Source organism: Hylobates moloch, unplaced genomic scaffold (assembly GCF_009828535.3).
Source record: "Hylobates moloch isolate HMO894 unplaced genomic scaffold, HMol_V3 SCAFFOLD_12, whole genome shotgun sequence".
Classification (NCBI taxonomy): domain Eukaryota; kingdom Metazoa; phylum Chordata; class Mammalia; order Primates; family Hylobatidae; genus Hylobates; species Hylobates moloch.
In genome coordinates this window covers 88,324,848-88,343,562 of record NW_026652287.1, presented here as the reverse complement: position 1 = coordinate 88,343,562, position 18,715 = coordinate 88,324,848, and the positions used below count along the sequence as shown (strand labels likewise).

Sequence of the window (18,715 nt, the reverse complement as noted above, 5' to 3'; positions counted from 1 at the left end):
GACTGTAGGACTTGAATATATGTAGATTTTGGTATACCTGAAAGGTCTAGGAATCAATCCCCTGAATATACTGAGGTACTTCAAAACTACAAAGAGTAGATGTTAAATACTCTCATTTCCCAAAAATGATGAGTATGTGAGGTGATGTATATATTATTTAGCCTGATTTAATAATTTCACAATGTATACATAAGCAGAACATCACATTGCACGTGGTAAATAGATACTATTTTTGTCAAATATAACTTAATAAAGCTGGAGAAAAAAATAAAATTCTTGACTTCAAAAAAGCCTTAAAGAGGCCAGGCGCAGTGGCTCATGCCTGTAATCCCAGCACTTTGGAAGGCTGAGGCAGGTGGATCACCTGAGGTCAGGAGATTGAGACCAGCCTGGCCAAAATGGTAAAACCCCGTCTCTACTAAAAAAAAATACAACAACAACAACAAATACCTGGGCGTGGTGGTGGGCGCCTGTAATCCCAGCTACTTGTGAGGCTGAGGCGGGAGAATCGCTTAAACCTGGGAGGCGGAGGTTGCATTGAGCCGAGATTGCGTCATTGCACTTCAGCCTGGGAGACAGAGCAAGACTCCATCTAAAAAAAATAAAAATAAAAATAAATCTTGAAGAAAAAGAAAACAATCATTTGCTATGCCTCCAGTATCCAAATTAAGCAGCTCATTTTGATATTTGATGTTCCATATATTTGTACTAACAGTACCTAATGTATAAAAATCTTTCTAAGCAACTATCAACTTGGAATCATGATTGATGTGCTGTCTCTACATATTTTTTCTAACATGAGAAAGTGAGAACGCAGTCCCCCACTAAATTATGCAGTCGAATTTCCCACATTTGGGGAAATCACAGAGGTCAGCACATCTGGAGTGAAATAAACAAGCTTCGCCCTGATTACAGGTTTGGCATATTCATGTTTAACAAACGCACCGGAACTAATTAAAGCAAATTTGGAATCCTACTCTATTATTAAAATAACTAATTCCTAAATTCATACATTACTCTTTCTTTTAAAGATCACTGATGTTAATGTTCAGCTAATATTTTCTTTTAAAAAAATTAATGAAATGCTTTGGAATGTTCTCCAGTTATACAAACAAAAACAGACACATTTTGGAGAATCAATAAAATATTTGAAGTATTTTTTTAAGACTGTACAGCTGGAGCTCCAGGTTTAAATTAGAGCTCTGCCAGTTACAAGATATGGTTGGTCAAAAAAATTAACCTTGTATTTCATCGTCCATAAAATGGGAATAAAATAATAAGATCTATACTAATAGATTTGATGAAAGAATTTAATGAGATAATCTATGCGAAGTTCTTACTCTGGCACCTGGCACATGAATAAGCGCATCACATAATGATGTTAGCTATTATTACTGTGGTTGCATTATCTTTCCGTTCAAAAAAGTACAACTTTCAAAGCCTTGCTGTGTTGGCGACCTATAGTTTAATTATCTATCGCTTCTCTTTCAATCTTAATTTCTAAAGACACGGTAACAAACCATTCCAAATGAAGCATCTCCCCTTGCAATACTTAACCTTGAGTCAACAATTCTTGTAATTATTAAATATTCATTCACCAAAGTAATTGTTTTTTTAAAAAAATAGAGGTGATAGGACAATGGCCTAACTACAGATCGCAATTAAACTTTATTTCTCTAAGGCAGGCTGGGTGAATTCTTTGCTCCGAACCTCCCGGACTCCTCTCCCTCTCCGACTTTTTATAACAGAGGGAGCTCGGAGCCCTCTCTGGCGCGCGAGGTATTTCGTCTGTCCCCGGGGGTGCCAGGTGAGCCCCAGCGGATCCGGGAGGGTAAGCTGGGACTCGTCGCGAGCAGTAGCTGCAGGGCACCAAGCTTCGCCCTCTGCCTCCCCGCGCCTTCGCGGTCTCCCGCCAGTGCAGGTCCGGGGCCCCCAGGCGAGGGGACGAGGTTGGCCTAATCTGCCCAACTTCTGGGGCTTTTACCGTGCTCTGGCCGCCCTCCCGAGTCTTCCCTCAGCGTCCTTGCCTGCTTCTCGCCTACCCCGGGCTCCGGAAGGGAAGGAGGCGTGTCCGGAGCAGGCGGGAGGGAACTGTATAAAAGCGCCGGCGGCTCAGCAGCCGGGCTTCGCTCGCCGCCTCGCGCCGAGACTGGAAGCGCTGCGGGAAGCACGGACAGTGGAGAGGGCGCTGCGCTCGGGCTACCCAATGCGTGGACTATCTGCCGCCGCTGTTCGTGCAATATGCTGGAGCTCCAGAACAGCTAAACGGAGTCGCCACACCACTGTTTGTGCTGGATCGCAGCTCTGCCTTTCCTTATGAAGAAGACACAAGTGAGTAGGGCGCGCCCGAGAGCTCCCAGGCTCTCCAAGAAAAATCGCGCCCGGTGCCCTGGGGAAGCCGGCGCTCCCTGGGACCTGCAGCTGGGGCGTGCAGGGCTGTGCCTGCCGGGTGAGCCAAGAGGATGCGGGGGAGGCCGGCGTGGTGTGCTATCCCGAGCCGGGAGAGCCAGGGAGAAAAGGAGTGGGAGTGCTGAGAGGGAGCCGGTGTCAAGTTTGGAGCCTCAGCAGTTAAGTTTTGAGCTGTCAGTCGGAAACCGCAATTCCTGTCTGGTGGAAAGATTGGCTTTTGGGCCATGGAATCTTAAATTATCACGGGAAGGCATGTCTTTACATAGGAGACGGTTTCCCCGTGGATTCCAGGAGATTATGAAACAGCACCCCACGCGCCACCCTCACTGACTCTCTCACTCAGATTTATTTGTGTAGCCCTGAGGTGGGCGCCGGGCACCAGGAGCGGCGCGAACGCGGGTGCAGCCGCGGGAGCGAAGCCAACGCGGAGCTCCTAAGCAGCAGCTCTCGGCGGGGCGGGAAACTGCCCGCCTGCCCGGGAAACTTGGCTCTCGGCGGTGTCTGCCTAGTTTGCGGCTCTGTGTGGGCTCTAAAGAGCTCTAGTACCTCCGCAATGCATGCACCTTTTCCCATTTCAAAAGGGATAGAGGCTTTTTATAAAATAGGCACCTCTAAATGATAGTGATTGAGATAATTCCCAGTGCTGCTAAATTCTGCATTATACATAAAGCACTGTGGGTAAAGCGCTGCCCGGGGGGACAATTAGATTTTTTTTTCCCTTGAAGAAAATACCTGGTTCGTCGTTTAGAAAGGGCCGCCACGGTGCCCCTATCCACAGTTCTCTTCACCATTGTTGATTCTTACCTCCTCTCACTTTTCCCCCTTAGAAATTGTTATGTGTTATCTGCCGCGGATTGGGTAAGGGTTGCCCTTTCACCCCCCAGAGGTTCTGTTGGAGATTGCAGTTCCTGAAATGTGTGGAAGGGGTGGAAGTGGTGGGGAAAAAGGAAATCGGGGTGTTTGTACACATCGTTTGTCTAGAATGAAAGCATCAATGTGCTCAAAATGCTTTATCAAATGACCTGCTTAGCATCATATTTTAAACAGATATCTAGGCCTGCAAAAGTTGCAAGGCTCTAGCCCCTTGTACCGGTGTGGTAAAAGGCAGGGGAAAGGGACATTGCCTGGCTAAAAGAAGCTTGCATAGTCTCTAGAGCACTCTCTAAGAGAAAAGAAGTGATGTGCCTCTCCCCTCTCTTACAAGCAGGTTAGCTTTCAGGCAAGGCATTGAGCACCACACCTGGAATCACCACAGCGTGCTGTCGAAATGCAAATGTTAAAGATTCTTAAAACAAAATAAAAGTTTTGTTGTAATCTCTTGATTTAGACAAGCTTTCTGCGGAATTATAAGAAGGGTAGAGACCTATTCCTTCTTATAGTAGCATCTGCTCCCATGAATGGTGGTGAGATCTGGAGGAAGAAGCTGCTACCTTCTAGTTCAGGAAAAGAGCCTAAACCTTCCTATTTAAACAAGAACACAAGAGACAGATAAGGTTAATGTCCAACACTCCAAAGCCAGGGGATGTACTATCAAGTCACTTTGAGAGGCAGTAGGATTGATGATCCTTGCACTCTTGCTTTGCAAAACAAATGTGAGCTCTGTAATCTCCTTTCTCGCTTTGATTAAATGGCTGTGTAAATCGGATTACATGGAATAATTCCATTGAAAACTAGAAAGAGGTCAATCTAGTCTGAAACATTGTGACTGTGGCATTAGTGACTCAGTGCTGCCGACCAGAGACATTTGAGAAAGCTAAGTATTTTAGATATGTGACCTGTTCGGTCACACATCACACAAGTTAAAGTGCAGGCCCTTTGGGGGAACTTGCTGATGTTAAACGGCTTGTAGGCAAAGGAGGGCAGTACCCTTGTTGAATGAAGGCATTCATTGCCTAGGATCTAATGACCTTCAAGGTTTTTTTTAAGAATACTTCTGGCGATTCCACAGTCACTGAAAAAGGGGACACTGGAAATAGCCCAAAATCGATAAAATAATCTGCAGAAATGGAGGAGGGGGCTAGATCTTCTTTCATATTGTTAAATTTTCTAATCCAAAAATTACAAAGACATTTTCTGTGCAATGCTGCATGGATGGAAAGTAGCCTATGTAAATTGGACACTAAGAAATAGGATCAATTGTTCTGAATCTAATTTTATCCTCACCAAGGAAGAATATCTATTAATATTTAGTAGTTTAAATAGTCATTTATAAACATGGCATCAATACCATGGTTCTATTATAAAGCAACTGGTTCTGTACTCTCCTACTACCCCACATATAAAAAAAAATAATATTTTAAAATGGGCTTTGATTTGAATTACACAGCTCTCCAAGAATCATGGGGAGTCCAGGTATTCTGGCCTTTCCGTCAAGCTAAATAAGTGTGAAAATTCCATCAACAACCACTTGGGGTTTGATGAATGATTCATTCATTTAGCATGTGTGGTACACTTCAGTATTTCCAAATAATGACACAAGCAATAAGTTTAGTCACAGTTCTACAGAAATGATTGTCTTTTGAATTTTTCAGATTTCTGTTTGATTTTATTTTATTCAGATTGTGTGGTTTTACAGTTTCTAGAGGTTTTTGTGGCTTGGGCTTAGAAAAAACATCTCTTTCAATGTGTAACTATATTTTAAACATAATATTCTGATACATCATATTGGATAACAATCAAGGCACCATATTTTGCAACAGTGATTAAGATTTGGTTAAAAGTGCCATTAGCTTAATGTGCCGGGTGTTACATTTATCAATGTTGTGCTTACATTTTAGTTTGGGGATGGTTTGTGAGAAGTGTCATAACTGCTGTCAATTTCAGAAATACTGAGATAAGAAAGATTGATCTTGCAAACAATGTAAAAAAGGCCATTTTAGGCACACTAACTCTCAGAGAATAAGCAAATAGAATGCTAGTTTTCACTACTCCAAAGAAAATATCTCTTTTGTGTCTGTATGAAGTTTGTCATGTGGGTGACGATGCAAGTTTACTTTGTAGAAGGAAATTAACATATTTATGAAAAGAGCATTTTTTTAGTCTTGTCCTTAAGATCACTCAATTTGGAATGTATGCTTTGAATAATTCTAATTTATGTAGCTTTTAATTGATACATTCTGCCAAGACTTTAAAACCCAAGTGCTAAGTTGATTACATTTAACATAAAACAAGGAAAATAACCATATGGAAATCTGAAGGTCTGGGCCAAACCAATTAAAATTGCTAAATTTTATTTACATCTAACCGCTGATTTGAAGATAGCAAATTCTGGGTCACATTTGTTCTTTAATAATAGGTGACTGAAATGTTTCCATCACCATCAATCACATAAAAATTTCTCACTCATATAGCAAGTCTGGGTATTGGAGGTTTCTTACATGGATTGGCAAATTCCACTACATGTGGCCTTCGCTTTATATCTGAGAATAAAGCATATCCGAGCATTGCCCACTGAGAAACACCTAAAATATGGTTGGTGGAAGGATTCTAGGCTCTAGCTTCTGAAGACTTAGATTCTGATTCCTGTTTTACTACTCATGAGACAAATGACCTTAGGCAAATGTTTGTTAAACTTTTTGGGATTTCTGTTTTTTGTAATCTGTATGATGATTATAAAAGTTATAAAGATTTTTCTCACATGGTGGTTTTAAGGACTAAGTGAAATTTTATATGTGTCTTTATACTAGCATAGTAGCTTACTATATGTACAGTTTGAATTTACTGTTCCTGAGAAGAGAGTGCCTGCTGGCCTACTTTTACAAGACAGAGAAAAACTGACTTATTGCAGGTAAATTATGCCTAATGAACCAAGAACAGAGACCAAGTTTTCCTAAATCTACATCTGTCGATTTGGTGACTGTCATGATCAGCTAATATCTGTTTATAGACTGTAATTAAGACACATCAATCCAGGAATATGTGAAGATGAAGGTGATATGTGGGCGTAAGAGGTGCTGTGTTCCTGAAGGTTTTTCTTTCAAAGTACAAATGAATGAGATAATTAGAATAGAAAATAGAAATGGAAAATGGAAATATTATCATTATCGCTGACTCAGTTTCATATTTCCACACTCTTGCTTTCTAAGTTCTCCTTGTATGATTCTAAGGAATTATTTCATTTTATTTTATTTTGGACTAAAGAGACTTGGTCAGGTTCCCATCCCTAATGTTCTCGCACTTGCTTTTCTGAGTGAGGCCATGCATTCATTTCTGTGGGATGTCTTTGTTGTCTTTACCAGGCAACGTGCAGTGACATTTTTTTTCATTATGCTAGTTTGAGACTTTTATTTTTTCTTTTCTGGATTATATTAATGTTCCCTTTTGTAAATTAGGGCAAGGCATTTGGATATAAATCTCTGAGAAGTGATCTTTTATCTTTCTTTCTAGCACATAAATCATGAGCAGCTGCAAGAAACTGTTCTTGGTCTTACACACTGTTCTTGGTCTTAGTCACGTGTGTAGCCAGAACAATTTACAAAACAAGTTGAGGGAACACCAAGATAATTTTATAATATATGCTGCTTTCAGGGTTCTTTTGTTTAGGCTCTGTTTCATAGAAACAATTGACTGTAGCCTTTCTGATTTATAGATGCAGCAAGATGTGTTTGCCTTTTCACTTAATTATGGGTATACTAAAAACTGTTTACAGGGGCTGGGAGTTTAAGAGAATTGTCATGATCCCATCTCTACCTATTTCTTTCTCTGTAGAAAAAAGAGGTGGGGGAGTGATTTTCTCATAGTTGGGGCTCATGGTTCTTTCTTTAAAATCATAATGTGTGTCATCTAAAGGAAGACTGTTCTTTATGTACCTGTCTTTGTCCTTTGGCTACATTTTACTAGTTTTGTAGGCTGCCACTTTGGCTTGGGTATTAGGAGGCTGATTTCTTTTATTAACCTGGATACTAAGTAGTAGTATTTTGGGAAATTATTTGAACTCCAGATCTTAGTTTGCTCAACTGTAAAATGAGTAAGTGAGACTAGGTGATTTCTAAGTGCCTTCTGGTTCTAAAATTCTCTATTTCTAAAGTACTAGTAAAATAGATATTTGAACCAGATGGTATTTAAGCTTCCTTCAGTTCTCAGATTTATGTAGCCATTGCTTCAGTGTGAATACACATTATAACCATTGTTTTATGATTATGAATAAGCCAATGGAGAGAAATGAAGGAGATTTAAATTTAGACTGTTCTACTTTTATCCATTTCACCTACTGCTTGATATTTCTGTGTAAAAAGAATGGTATTTACACTTTCCTGTTTTAGCAAAATCCGTAGTTAAAGAGGATCTTTACTTTCTCTGTTCTAAATTTTTAAGTTCTATGAAAAAGAATTCTAAGATAAAGTCAGCTAACCAGAGGAGATAATCTTACAAAAGGTAATGCTTCCCTGTATTTGCCTGTCTTTTTCTGTCCCTTTCTTTAACTTCCGGTACGTGTGTGCACGGAGTTGAAATGGAGAAAGAAAACCAAGAAGGGATCTGATGATGCAGTAGAAAGAGCACTGAGGGGAGAATCAAAGGAACTGATCCTACCCTTTGGTCTGCCTCAAGATGTGTGACCTTGGACTAATCTCCCAGTCTTAGTATCTCTGAATCATGCCCAAGAGTTAATCCTGAGAAGATAGTGAAGATGAGAGGCTGCAGCTGGAGACACAGAGGTGGAAAGAGGAGGGAGCCTCAGGGAAAGGCAGTTCCTGCAGATGATACTATGCCAAGTCTCTCCTTGGCTGGCTTTTGTCTGGATCCAGTACCATCCTTGAAACAGTGCTTGCTTACCTCCTTTCCTTCGCTGAGATCTGGAGCAAACCCAGTAGCTAGCTGTAGCCCTTTTTTTTTTTTTTTTTTTTTTTTTTTTAGCAGTCAGAAGCTATGGCAGTCTTTTCTTGTAGACATGAGAATATTCCAAGATCAGCCGGACCCTCCTCAAGCTAGGAGAACACACATTTCTCAGCAAACAGGGCCATAACAATGAAGATAATGCTCTTCTCTAATCACTGGCATTGCCCACTGAGCTATCCACTAAAACAAAGTTTAGAATTGAAGCAATAGTCTAGAAAATTAAAAAAAAAAAAAAGTAGCAATGGCTATTATTGGGATATTTGGATGCAGAAATTCAGCACTTGACTTTGTGCCTGTAGCTGTTGCCCTGGGGCTCTTGAATGCTTCTGATTAGAACATGGGTAAATTGGGAGGGAGCGGGCAATAAGGTAGCCTTTTCTGTGTTCCAGGTACACAGACAGCAGCTCAAACTTTGTCTGTTGCTCACACAGAATGCCTTTGCTCTTTAGGGTGACCATGTAAAAGGACATGAAAGGACCACCGCAAACTCATCGGTGCTCACTTGAAAAAGCAAGCCTTGTTCACCTTTGCAGAAAGGGCATCCCCACTGCATAATTGCATCCCTGTGCAAACCTGGGAAGAAAGAGCACAGCTAGAAAGGGGCGTTGTGTTTGTCTTGTATGCCCATACTGTGTTGCCTTTTCAGGAGCAGAAGTTCATCTGCTGAACATAAAACCTGTGAGTGCTTACAACTTTTCCCTCTTTTTCACCTTGACATAAAATCCCTAAAGCAGAGGACCTTTCCCTTTCAGTGTCTTCACTCTGCTCCAGGGCTGAATCGCATCTCATTATTGGCTTGTTACACCTAAATGTGAGTATTTGAGTGGCAGTGAACCAGGTTGCCTCTAAGGAATACAACTGAATAGTGGTGGTCGATTGTGAAGGAACCTCTTAGGGCCCTACAGTGCTGAGTTTTCTACTGTTTACTTGGAGTTCCTTTCTCAGTGCCCTCCCAAACAACTGCCTTGGGAAAACACACAGATTCTTTTGCTTCCAAGAAGAGTGTGACAGAGAAAGTGTGCTTTGTTATAAAGGCCTTGTCACCCTCCTGGGATGTGTTATCCATATGGATGTACTGGCTGTAAAAATTCATGTTTACTGCAGAACTTAGATGGAGGAGTGGGAAGAAGGGAGGGTAGAGATGTTTTCATATAAAATTGTTTCTAATGTGATCTAGAAAACCCAAGGATTGCAAAACAGACCTCAGCAGTCGTACATCATTATTTATGCTTCTGTGTAAATGTACAATTTAACGCTTCTGAAATAGTAAACACATTAGGGATTTCCTTTTTTGATGAACAACCAAAAGCTCTGTGATTGCCTTAGTTTGGATTTCTGGCAACTTTAGAAAACTGTTGTATTCCGTGGGCCCTACTCAGAAATCTTTGATGTGCTCTGTTAGTCAGAGGACTGACCTTAGCACATATGTCATTCTGCTGTTTGAAAGATACATTATCACAGTATAGGAGAATGGCTGGTGCTTTCTACTTCCAGGTGGTCCAAAGTGGGAACTAAACAAAATGAGGGGATAATAAAGGGATTAGGCAACATTCATGAAAAATTCAGAGGAAGTTATTAGCATAATGTTTTTACTATTTGGATGACATCAATTCTATGTAGAAAAGCACTGAACTACAAAATAGGGCTTACATAATTCTTCCACTATCTTTGTAACAAATTATATATATATTATTATATATATAAAATATATATATAATAATATATAATATATAATGTATGTATTTATATTTATTCTTAGCCCCTGTCCAGAAAAGTGTTTTTAAAACTTTAGTTCCTGTTTGTAATGTACTGAAGCCACAGTACTCTATGCTTTAATAATACTTTAAAAATAATGTACCTTTTTTTTAAATTTGAAACTAGAGTCTTTAAGAAAAAAACGTATTTAGGCATTTATTAAGCTTGCTTGATTTATTTCATATATAGACACACATATGACTGTAGCTAATTTTAATTTAAAATTATAAGTAGATTCTAATAATACTAGCAAATCCTTATATAATGCTTACAATATAAGGACCTGTTCTAAGCCCTTTGCATTTATTTATTTATATTTTTCAATAATGAGACTTTTAAATCCAAGACTGATTTGACCATTTATTGTTTGCACTTCTGTACAAATGTCACACATAATGATTCAACTTGAAGAGATGAAATTTACTGTACTATGTGTCAAGTGTTTGGCATTTAAATGTGTATCCATTTTAAATAGCTTCTATCATTATATTATAAAAATCAAACCATCCTGATTATAGATCATTATTATTATTATCATTATTATTATCATTATTATTCTACCAAAATGGCACTTAGTAGAAAACAGTTCCAAGATTAATTAATTGACAGCACTTCTCCGCTGAGAGGTAGTTATTATTTTTTTAAACCCCATTTCACAGATAAGAAAACTAAGACAAGGTCTTTCTCCTGCCAATCCCAGGTGTTTATTGCAAAAGAGACTCAGCTGGCATTAACCACAGTGCATTAGTGTGGCTTATTTAATACCTCAAAGATATGCATTCTGTTAACATGAACATTGAATCAAAAACAAATGCAACTCAGATATTCAAAAAAGCTGCCAGTAATAGAATCTGGACAACAAAAATTTCATGATTGCAGTTGCCTCAAAGAGTGGCTCCTGCCAGCTGCTCAGTAAATACACTTGGAATGTTGTGAAATGAATGGAGACCTAATTCAGGTTGTTAGACACTGATACATTTTTTATAAGCCTTTTTTTAATGGCAAAATTTTAACAATTTTGCTAGGTCTGTTATACACACAAATGTGTTTGGTGCATGACTGGCAAGGCTACTTTGTTCACTATTTTACAGCATTAATTTTCAGTGAATGTGTAACATCATTTACTTAGTGAAACTGGAGACAATGTGAGAGAATAGCAAAGGTTTGAATGGGTATAGATCAAATGTAGTATTGGTTCTGCCACTTACCGACCCCAGTAAGTTTTTCTCTTTGAACCTCACTTTCTCAATATTTAAAATGGGCACAGAAGTAACCACCTAGTAGTAGTATTGGTGTGATAATTAAAAGAGATAGACTGTCTAACATCACAGCAACTGGCACTTAATAGAGCATCGTTCCCTTCTCTAAAAGAATAGTCACACAGAACATTAAACAAATCTGTATGCTGTAAGAAATAACTTCAGTGTTAGTAATTCCTGGCTTTGGCTATAGGGCTTTCATAAATAAAAAAATTAAAACCAATCCTTAGAGACTAATAGCTTAACTCTCTTGTTTATACATTATTTATCTTATTTAACACTCATAAACACCCTTAGCAAATTTTTAAAAAATTTTCCCAATTTTATCTTCTTTACTTTTCTTCCCTTTCTGTTGAAAGGAAATAGCTATACAAAGTAGGCCAAAGACAAGCTGTTTAAGAAGTAAAAGAGCAGCTTACTGAATAAGGAAATAATAAGACAAATTAATAAGTTAATAGCTGTGAATTACTCCCCATGGGTGAAGCACCATACCACAAACTGCACAAGTGTATCTCATTCGATTGTAGCAAAATGTCGTAAAGTACATATTATTATTTGGCATCATTTTTTTAACAAAGAAAAAAAAAAACAAAACTGAAGTTCAGAGAGATTAAGAAAACTTGCCCAAAATGAGAATTTAAAAAGTGCAGGTAAGTGGAAGAATTCGTATTTGAAGCCAAGCCTATTTAAATCTAAAGGCCAGATTCCTTCTAATCACTACAATATAATGCACCAATATAGACACGCATACATACGCATACAAACTGTAAGGCTTGAACTTCTTTGCTTTTTTTGTTGTTGTTGTTTCGAATTTATGTGTGGAGATGAAGATGCATTTTAACTTTACACCAGAAAGACTGAGAGCAGGCAAAGCTGAGTCCTCTGGTTGAGTGATGAGTTGCTTCTGACCCCACACTCCTCAGAACTTACCAGAAGTGTAAATGGTTGTATATGAGCAACACTCCCACAGGTCAGGGAGCCTGGGTTTCCTCATCAGGCTTTCCCACCCATCTCCCCAGCAGTCAGATGGAAACCCCTTGCCTGACTCATCTGACTGTTGTGAGGGAATCTCATTGTAAACTCCAAAGATGTCATCTTACTCTATGGAATTAGGAATTACTTCATTGCCAGAAAGCTTTCTGTCTTTCAAATAAAGTGGTACTTTGTTGGCAGAGGGCAGATTTTAAAATATTTTAAAGTTATGTTTCAAAATAACTTCTTGGAAATAGAAAGATACTTCAGAAATTACTTTTATCAATTTGCTCTGACCCTCTTTACATGCTGTTTTGGAAGATGGTTTTAAATGTCTGTGATCACATTAGGAAACTATTTGATAATAATGTCGCTTATGTCTGGGTTTTAAAGCTACCAGCCATTTATATTGTGGCCTTTGTTTTGTTCATTTCTTATCAATCCAACTGCAATAATAGTAAAAAAAAATATTTTCTGCACTAATATCGCAAGATTTTAAATGGGTGATTGTCAGCACATCCTTATCAGCAGCATCACCTTGTAACTTACTCAATAGCAGTTTAGTACAAATGAAAATGTTGGCTGAAAAGTCCTGGCATCATCTCAACACAGGTAAAGGAGACAACAGAACAGAGATGTGCTTAACCAAACTCTGCAGTCAGATGGTCTGCTTTGATTGCCTAAGAACGAAAACCTCTTTCCCCATCTGCCAAACAGAATGAGCAATGGTACATTTATCATAGGTGGTTATAAGGATAAAATGAAATAATCCACAAAAAAGCACTTAGTCCAGTGGTGGACACCAAGAAAATACTGAATAAACATTTATTCTTGCTATTGCCATTAAACAAATGGTAATGTAATGCTTATCAATAGTGATGGCTCCTTTCTTAAAGAAAGTGACTTTAACTGCAAAATCTCCACTACCAGAGTGAAAGGGAAAGTTGACGCAATTTATCCAAGTAACTCCAGCCTCAAATTCACTTTTGTCCTGAGTGATGTAGTTGTTTTTATTCTTTTTTTAAAACGAAAACTGAAAAAGAAAAATGTGTATAATTAGAATCACAAAAGAGTTTACCTAGAGCAAAGTTACTTCTTTCTATCATGTGCCCAAGATCACAGCACCAATATATGGTTGGTGGCTGGCTTATGAAACAGATTCGGATTCAGAGCTCGCATTCCCAAGCTCTTTGCTTTACCTGGAATTAGGGGGACAGAACATGAGTCATTCCCATTTTGAATCAGTGAGTGATTTCCTACTTTTCCCTATATGAGTGAAGTCATTTTCAGCATCCATAGAAATATAGCCACTTGTCAAAAGAAAATGGAAAGAACATGGCTTTTGTGTCAAAAGCCTACAGATTTTACCTCTGGCTCTTGACTCTAGCTTGACATGGGACCTTTGGCAATTTATTTATCTTTCCTTAACCTTCTCTTAACCTTCTGTAAAATGGAAGAATAATACTTTGCAGCTTCCTTCTCTTGCTTCCTCACTCTTTTTTTTCTCCCTTCTTTCCTTGTTCTTTCCCTTCCTTTTTTAAAAAACCTGGAAATAATGTTATATACCTAATTTGTAATCATGAATCACAATCACTCAAATAATTGTACTATTAGAAAACAATGTTTTTCAGAATTAACACAGTTTCCTGCTCTACTTTTAAGCAGTAAATTATATTTCTCAAAGTGTTTGGCTCATTGGCCTTGTATAGACTGGAAGAAGCATGGGGTTTGGAGTTAGAATGAGGGTTAAATCTTAGCTCTACTATTATGATTACAGCATGACATTTATTTCCTTCCTCTAGGCCCCAATATCCTCATTGGTGTAATGGGGTTGTAGGGATAATAGTACATAGTTGGAAGAACACAAGAATTAAATGAGATTATAGTCTGGGCATGGTGGTTTATGTCTGCAATCCAAACACTTTGGAAGACAGAGGCAGGAGGATTGCTTGGGCCCAGGAGTTCGAGAAGAGCCTGGGCAACATAGTGAGACCTTGTCTTTACAAAAATATTATAAATAAATAAATAAAAATAAATAAATAAATGAGATAATATGTGGAAATTGTCTGACCCAGAAGTGATGCTCAATAAATTGTATCTGTAAGCTTTAGGGAATGGATTATGCCAGCAGACACATCAGTATGTATTAGACTGTCTGCTCTGTGTCTGTAAGGATGTTGACACATGTTGGCAACCTCACAAGTTGTGAAAGTCAAGAGAGTAATTAACTGAGCAGTGCTCTACATACTATACTGTCCATTCAGAGGCCTAGTGTTGTTGTATTGTTCTCAGCCTTGAGCATTAAAAAATTTAAATTTTCCAAGTACATGAAAACTTTTGTTTATTAATGTCTTCTAAAATGAGCCTCAAATTACTTTTTGTATAGTATGATCATGAATAGCTTTGGAGACTCATAAATCTGGAATCATCTCTTCAAACTGTATGACTTTGAGTCACTTGATTCTTCTGATAACATTCTGATTTTCTCACTTGTAAAATGAGGTTTATAATAGTGTCTAACTCCTAAGGTGACTGGGAGGATTAAATGAGCTAATGCATAAGAAGGGCATTAGGACAGGTACCAGAAAACCTCGGTAAATGTTAGCTCCTTTCAAATAAAATGCAGTTTTGCATTCAAAGGTTGTTCGTTTGTTGTTTTTATTTATTTTTTTTTTTGCATGTGTTGAATTTAATAACTGTATAGAATCAACAGTTTGGAAATGTTTCCATTATGAATTCAGGTTTTATTTTCTTGTCAGTGATTCTGTTTAGTTTAAGGGCTTGGTTGTCCGGATTCATCTTTGAGTAAGTTTTGTATCAATCAAGACAGACGCAAGTTACTTTTATCAGTCCATTACTTCAGGTAAACAAGCATTCCATTCTTTGACAGAACATTAAACTGTTATGCTGTTTTTGATGGAGTGCTGATTTGTTCAAAACACTTGTGAAAGAGAGAAAACAGCTCCTGTTTTATAACTCTTTTGTAATACAAAGTTTGTTTCCAAAGGTTTTCTGGAAGTTTCTTGATTGAATCTTTGATTGTGGATACCACAGTGATTAATTTACCAAGCCGGAAAATGTGGGAAGTAATTTTGGGTTCAGTTCAGAGTGGGATCTAACACAACAGTTTGAACCAAGACTAAAATGCAGAAATCTCTTTTAGATATTGAAAAAGAAAAACAAATATATATATATATATTAAAGTCCCTGCTTTTAAGGCCCAAAGGAGAATGTAGTAGAAACACTGACATGTGTTATTTTTGTGAATTGCTTAGGAACAGAATTAGATTTAAAAAGGAATTCCTTTTGCACTTTTCCCTGAAGATTTGTGTCCTAGCATTTGAGGGGTAATACAGGAAAGTCAGAACAAGAACTTGCTGACAGCACAGGAGATCCATGTCCTAAATTCATGTATGTGGTACTGTATTGCTATGCAGCTTTCAGGATGTCCATTTTGTTGTCCATCAAAATGGGGTAGATCCTATAATTTTAAAGGTTCTCTCTAATGCACACAGTCTAGAGTTATTAACAGAAGTCTGACTGTGTCATTACCCTGGCTAAAATCCTCTACCGACTTTACATTACCCTCAGGATAAAGTCCAAACCCTCAGCACACTATACAAGGTCCTCTGTGGTTTGGCTGTTGCTTATCTCCACCACTCCCTGAGTGGTAAGTTTCATTCCAGCGTCACCTAACTATGTACAATGACATACCCATATTGCTGCACTTGGTCTCCAAGGCCCTGAGGGCCTCGCATTTGGGTAGCTTTGACGGTCTCTCCTCCAGGAAGTCCTCCCTGACTTTTGTTTGCTCTTCTTCCTCAGCCCCACTCCCTACTATGTTGTTTAGTGATCTTATCCTGAGCTCCTATAGCATTTAAAAAAACAATCATATCACTTATCACATTATATTGAAGTTATTTTTTTACTTACCTAGCTAAGTTGTCTAACACTGGTATCCCTAGCTAGTGGCACAGTGCCAAAATATTGATAAAGGTTTTCTGAACTAAACTGTGAATTTAATGCCAAATGTCTCTTTGAGGGACAACATCCACCTATCAGCATTCTAAGAATGGATCCAGACATTTGACAATTTTGTGCCCACTGACCTCAGCAGACACGTGAAACTGTGCATATAACACTGTCCTGTATAAACATACATACATTGTTCAAACATAATTTTCTTCAGAAAGAGAAATGATAAATGAGCCACTTGGGGTGGTAGAAGAGAATGGAGACAGTAAATTAAAAATAAATAAATAAATAAAGGAGAAGGTGAGGCAATTGCCATTCTTAAGGAAATGACACAATAGGGCTGAATGACAAGGGCCAGTTAAAACTTGCTAATGCCAGATATATGAAGACTTAAGAACCAGAAAGGGTTTCAGGGCAGAATATTGTTGATGGTGATGAAGAGGAAAAATGTTGATTTCTGTTGCTTATTCTCTGTGCCAGGTCCTGAGCTAAATGCGTTACATACTTTATGTCTCCTGATTCTCTCCACCTGTGAGGGTGGTGGTAGTGTGATTATTCCATTTGATACAAGAGGAGGAATGTGAGCTCACAGAGGTTGAGCAAATTGCTCAGCATCTTACAACTCTCAGTCATCAAACCTGATCTGTTTGTTCCTAATTTCTTACTTAGTATTAGTACTGTTGACATTTTGTTTTCTCACCTAGAGATTTGGTTTGTTTGTTTGTTTAAATGGAGTCTCGCTCTGTCACCAGGCTGGAGTGCAGTGGTGTGATCTCAGCTCACTGCAACTTCCGCCTCCCAGATTTAAGTGATTCTCCTGCCTCAGCCTCCTGAGTAGCTGGGATTACAGGCACGTGCCACCACGCCCGGCTAATTTTTGTATTTTTAGTAGAGATGAGGTTTCACCATGTTGGCCAGGATGGTCTCCATCTCTTGATCTCGTGATCTGCCCGCCTCAACCTCCCAGAGTGCTGGGATTACAGGCCTGAGCCACCGTGCCCAGCCGAGATTTTTTTTTGATACATAATAATTCATGAGACTATTACAAATATAGTAAATGCATTCTTCCTTCCCAGCTCACCCACACTCAAGATGCTTCCTTTAAAATTCTGTTAACAATTTGTGCTGGTTAATAGGTAGCTAGTGCAATACTCAAGTAAAGGATGTTGTGTAGTTCTGGATACTGAGATGTATAGTCTTTGTCTAAAAGGGGTTGAAAAACAGAAATATGACAATATGAGAGGGTTTAGATGATTCTATTAGAATATTTATGTATTTAAGACAGATATGGTTAAGGAGTTTAGCAAAAATAATGTTTCAATACATAAGATCAGAGATTAAGTGTGGAGGAAGAAAGCTGGAGAAGGATTAATAAGAAGTGATGTTTTCAAATTTCATGTGTGGTTAGAAGCCATCATCTTAGTGACTCAAGGCAGTAATACTATTGCTTTACAATATAGTGCTCTAAAATAATGTTACAGAGGTTGCATGTACTTTAAAAAACATATATCATTTTGGGGATACTCTTTGATGCTAAGTTTTAAAAATTCTGAAGTGTTTAAAATGATACAAACTTAGAGCATGATCTGTGTTCCTTTTTTTTTTTTAAATCAGATAAGTTTCTTGTTTTTGGGTGTAGATCTGAAAAGTTAACATTTCTTGAACCAATAAAATGTTTCTAGTTTTATATAATTATATCACAGAGAACAAAGTCTACCTTCTGCCTTGATTTGCAAAGAAAAGCTCCAAAAAGGACCATAAAGAAGAGGAGATAACACACAAATAGTGAGCAATGAAGTAGATGTACAAAATGGTTTCTGCAGATTTGGCACTTAAAACATACAGCAGCTGAAGTACATCTTAAATTTCATTTAGTGAATATATTGCTCACGAGGCCCTCTCTTCATTTCCTGAGGAAGTAGATCCCTATTCTCTCCCATATGGTGAGAAAATCTCTTTGCTATCCAAACAGTTTCCATGTTTACATTTGTTCTTCCATCCCCTTCTGATTCCTCAGCAAAGCAGCTGCTTTGAAAAGAAGCTCAAAGGATTATCTTGAAACGGTTACCCACTCTCCCTCTTTTCTGCCCCAAGAAGAAAGTTTCTTTCTGTATTTTCCCAGCATTATTAAGAGTCAGGACTTGAGGCCTTAAGGTACATTTCCTGTAGTCTTCTTTTGTTTTAAACTTGAAAGCAAAATAATCTTCCCAAGTCTACCATGAGGATGAATTTCAGAATGTACAATAACTTACATTTACCGTGAAAATTGTTAAGTCAGAATCTTCTAAAATAGAGATAACAATAACAAGTGTGATGCCAGTACTCCTATCCTGATACATTGTAAAAAATCATCTCCTTCCTTACTCTGTCCTACATCCTTTTTTCTTTTCTTTTTTTTTTTTTTGAGATGAAGTTTTGCTCTTGTTGCCCCGGCTGGAGTGCAATGGCGCAATCCTGGCTTACTGTAACCTCTGCCTTCCAGGTTCAAGCAATTCTCCTGCCTCAGCCTC

General features: G+C 38.3%; 1 protein-coding gene across 2 annotated transcripts in view; it reads left to right on the top strand.

Moving 5' to 3' along the window:
- The first annotated feature begins 2,123 nt into the window (after positions 1-2,123).
- Positions 2,124-18,715, top strand: part of KITLG (KIT ligand) — a 90,375-nt gene continuing 73,783 nt past the window's right edge. For both annotated transcript variants that reach the window (XM_058425886.1, XM_032170871.2), the window contains exon 1: positions 2,124-2,331. In XM_058425886.1, coding sequence (XP_058281869.1) covers positions 2,317-2,331 — 15 coding nt within the window. In that variant the 5' untranslated portion in view covers positions 2,124-2,316. The remainder of the gene's footprint in view (positions 2,332-18,715) is intronic.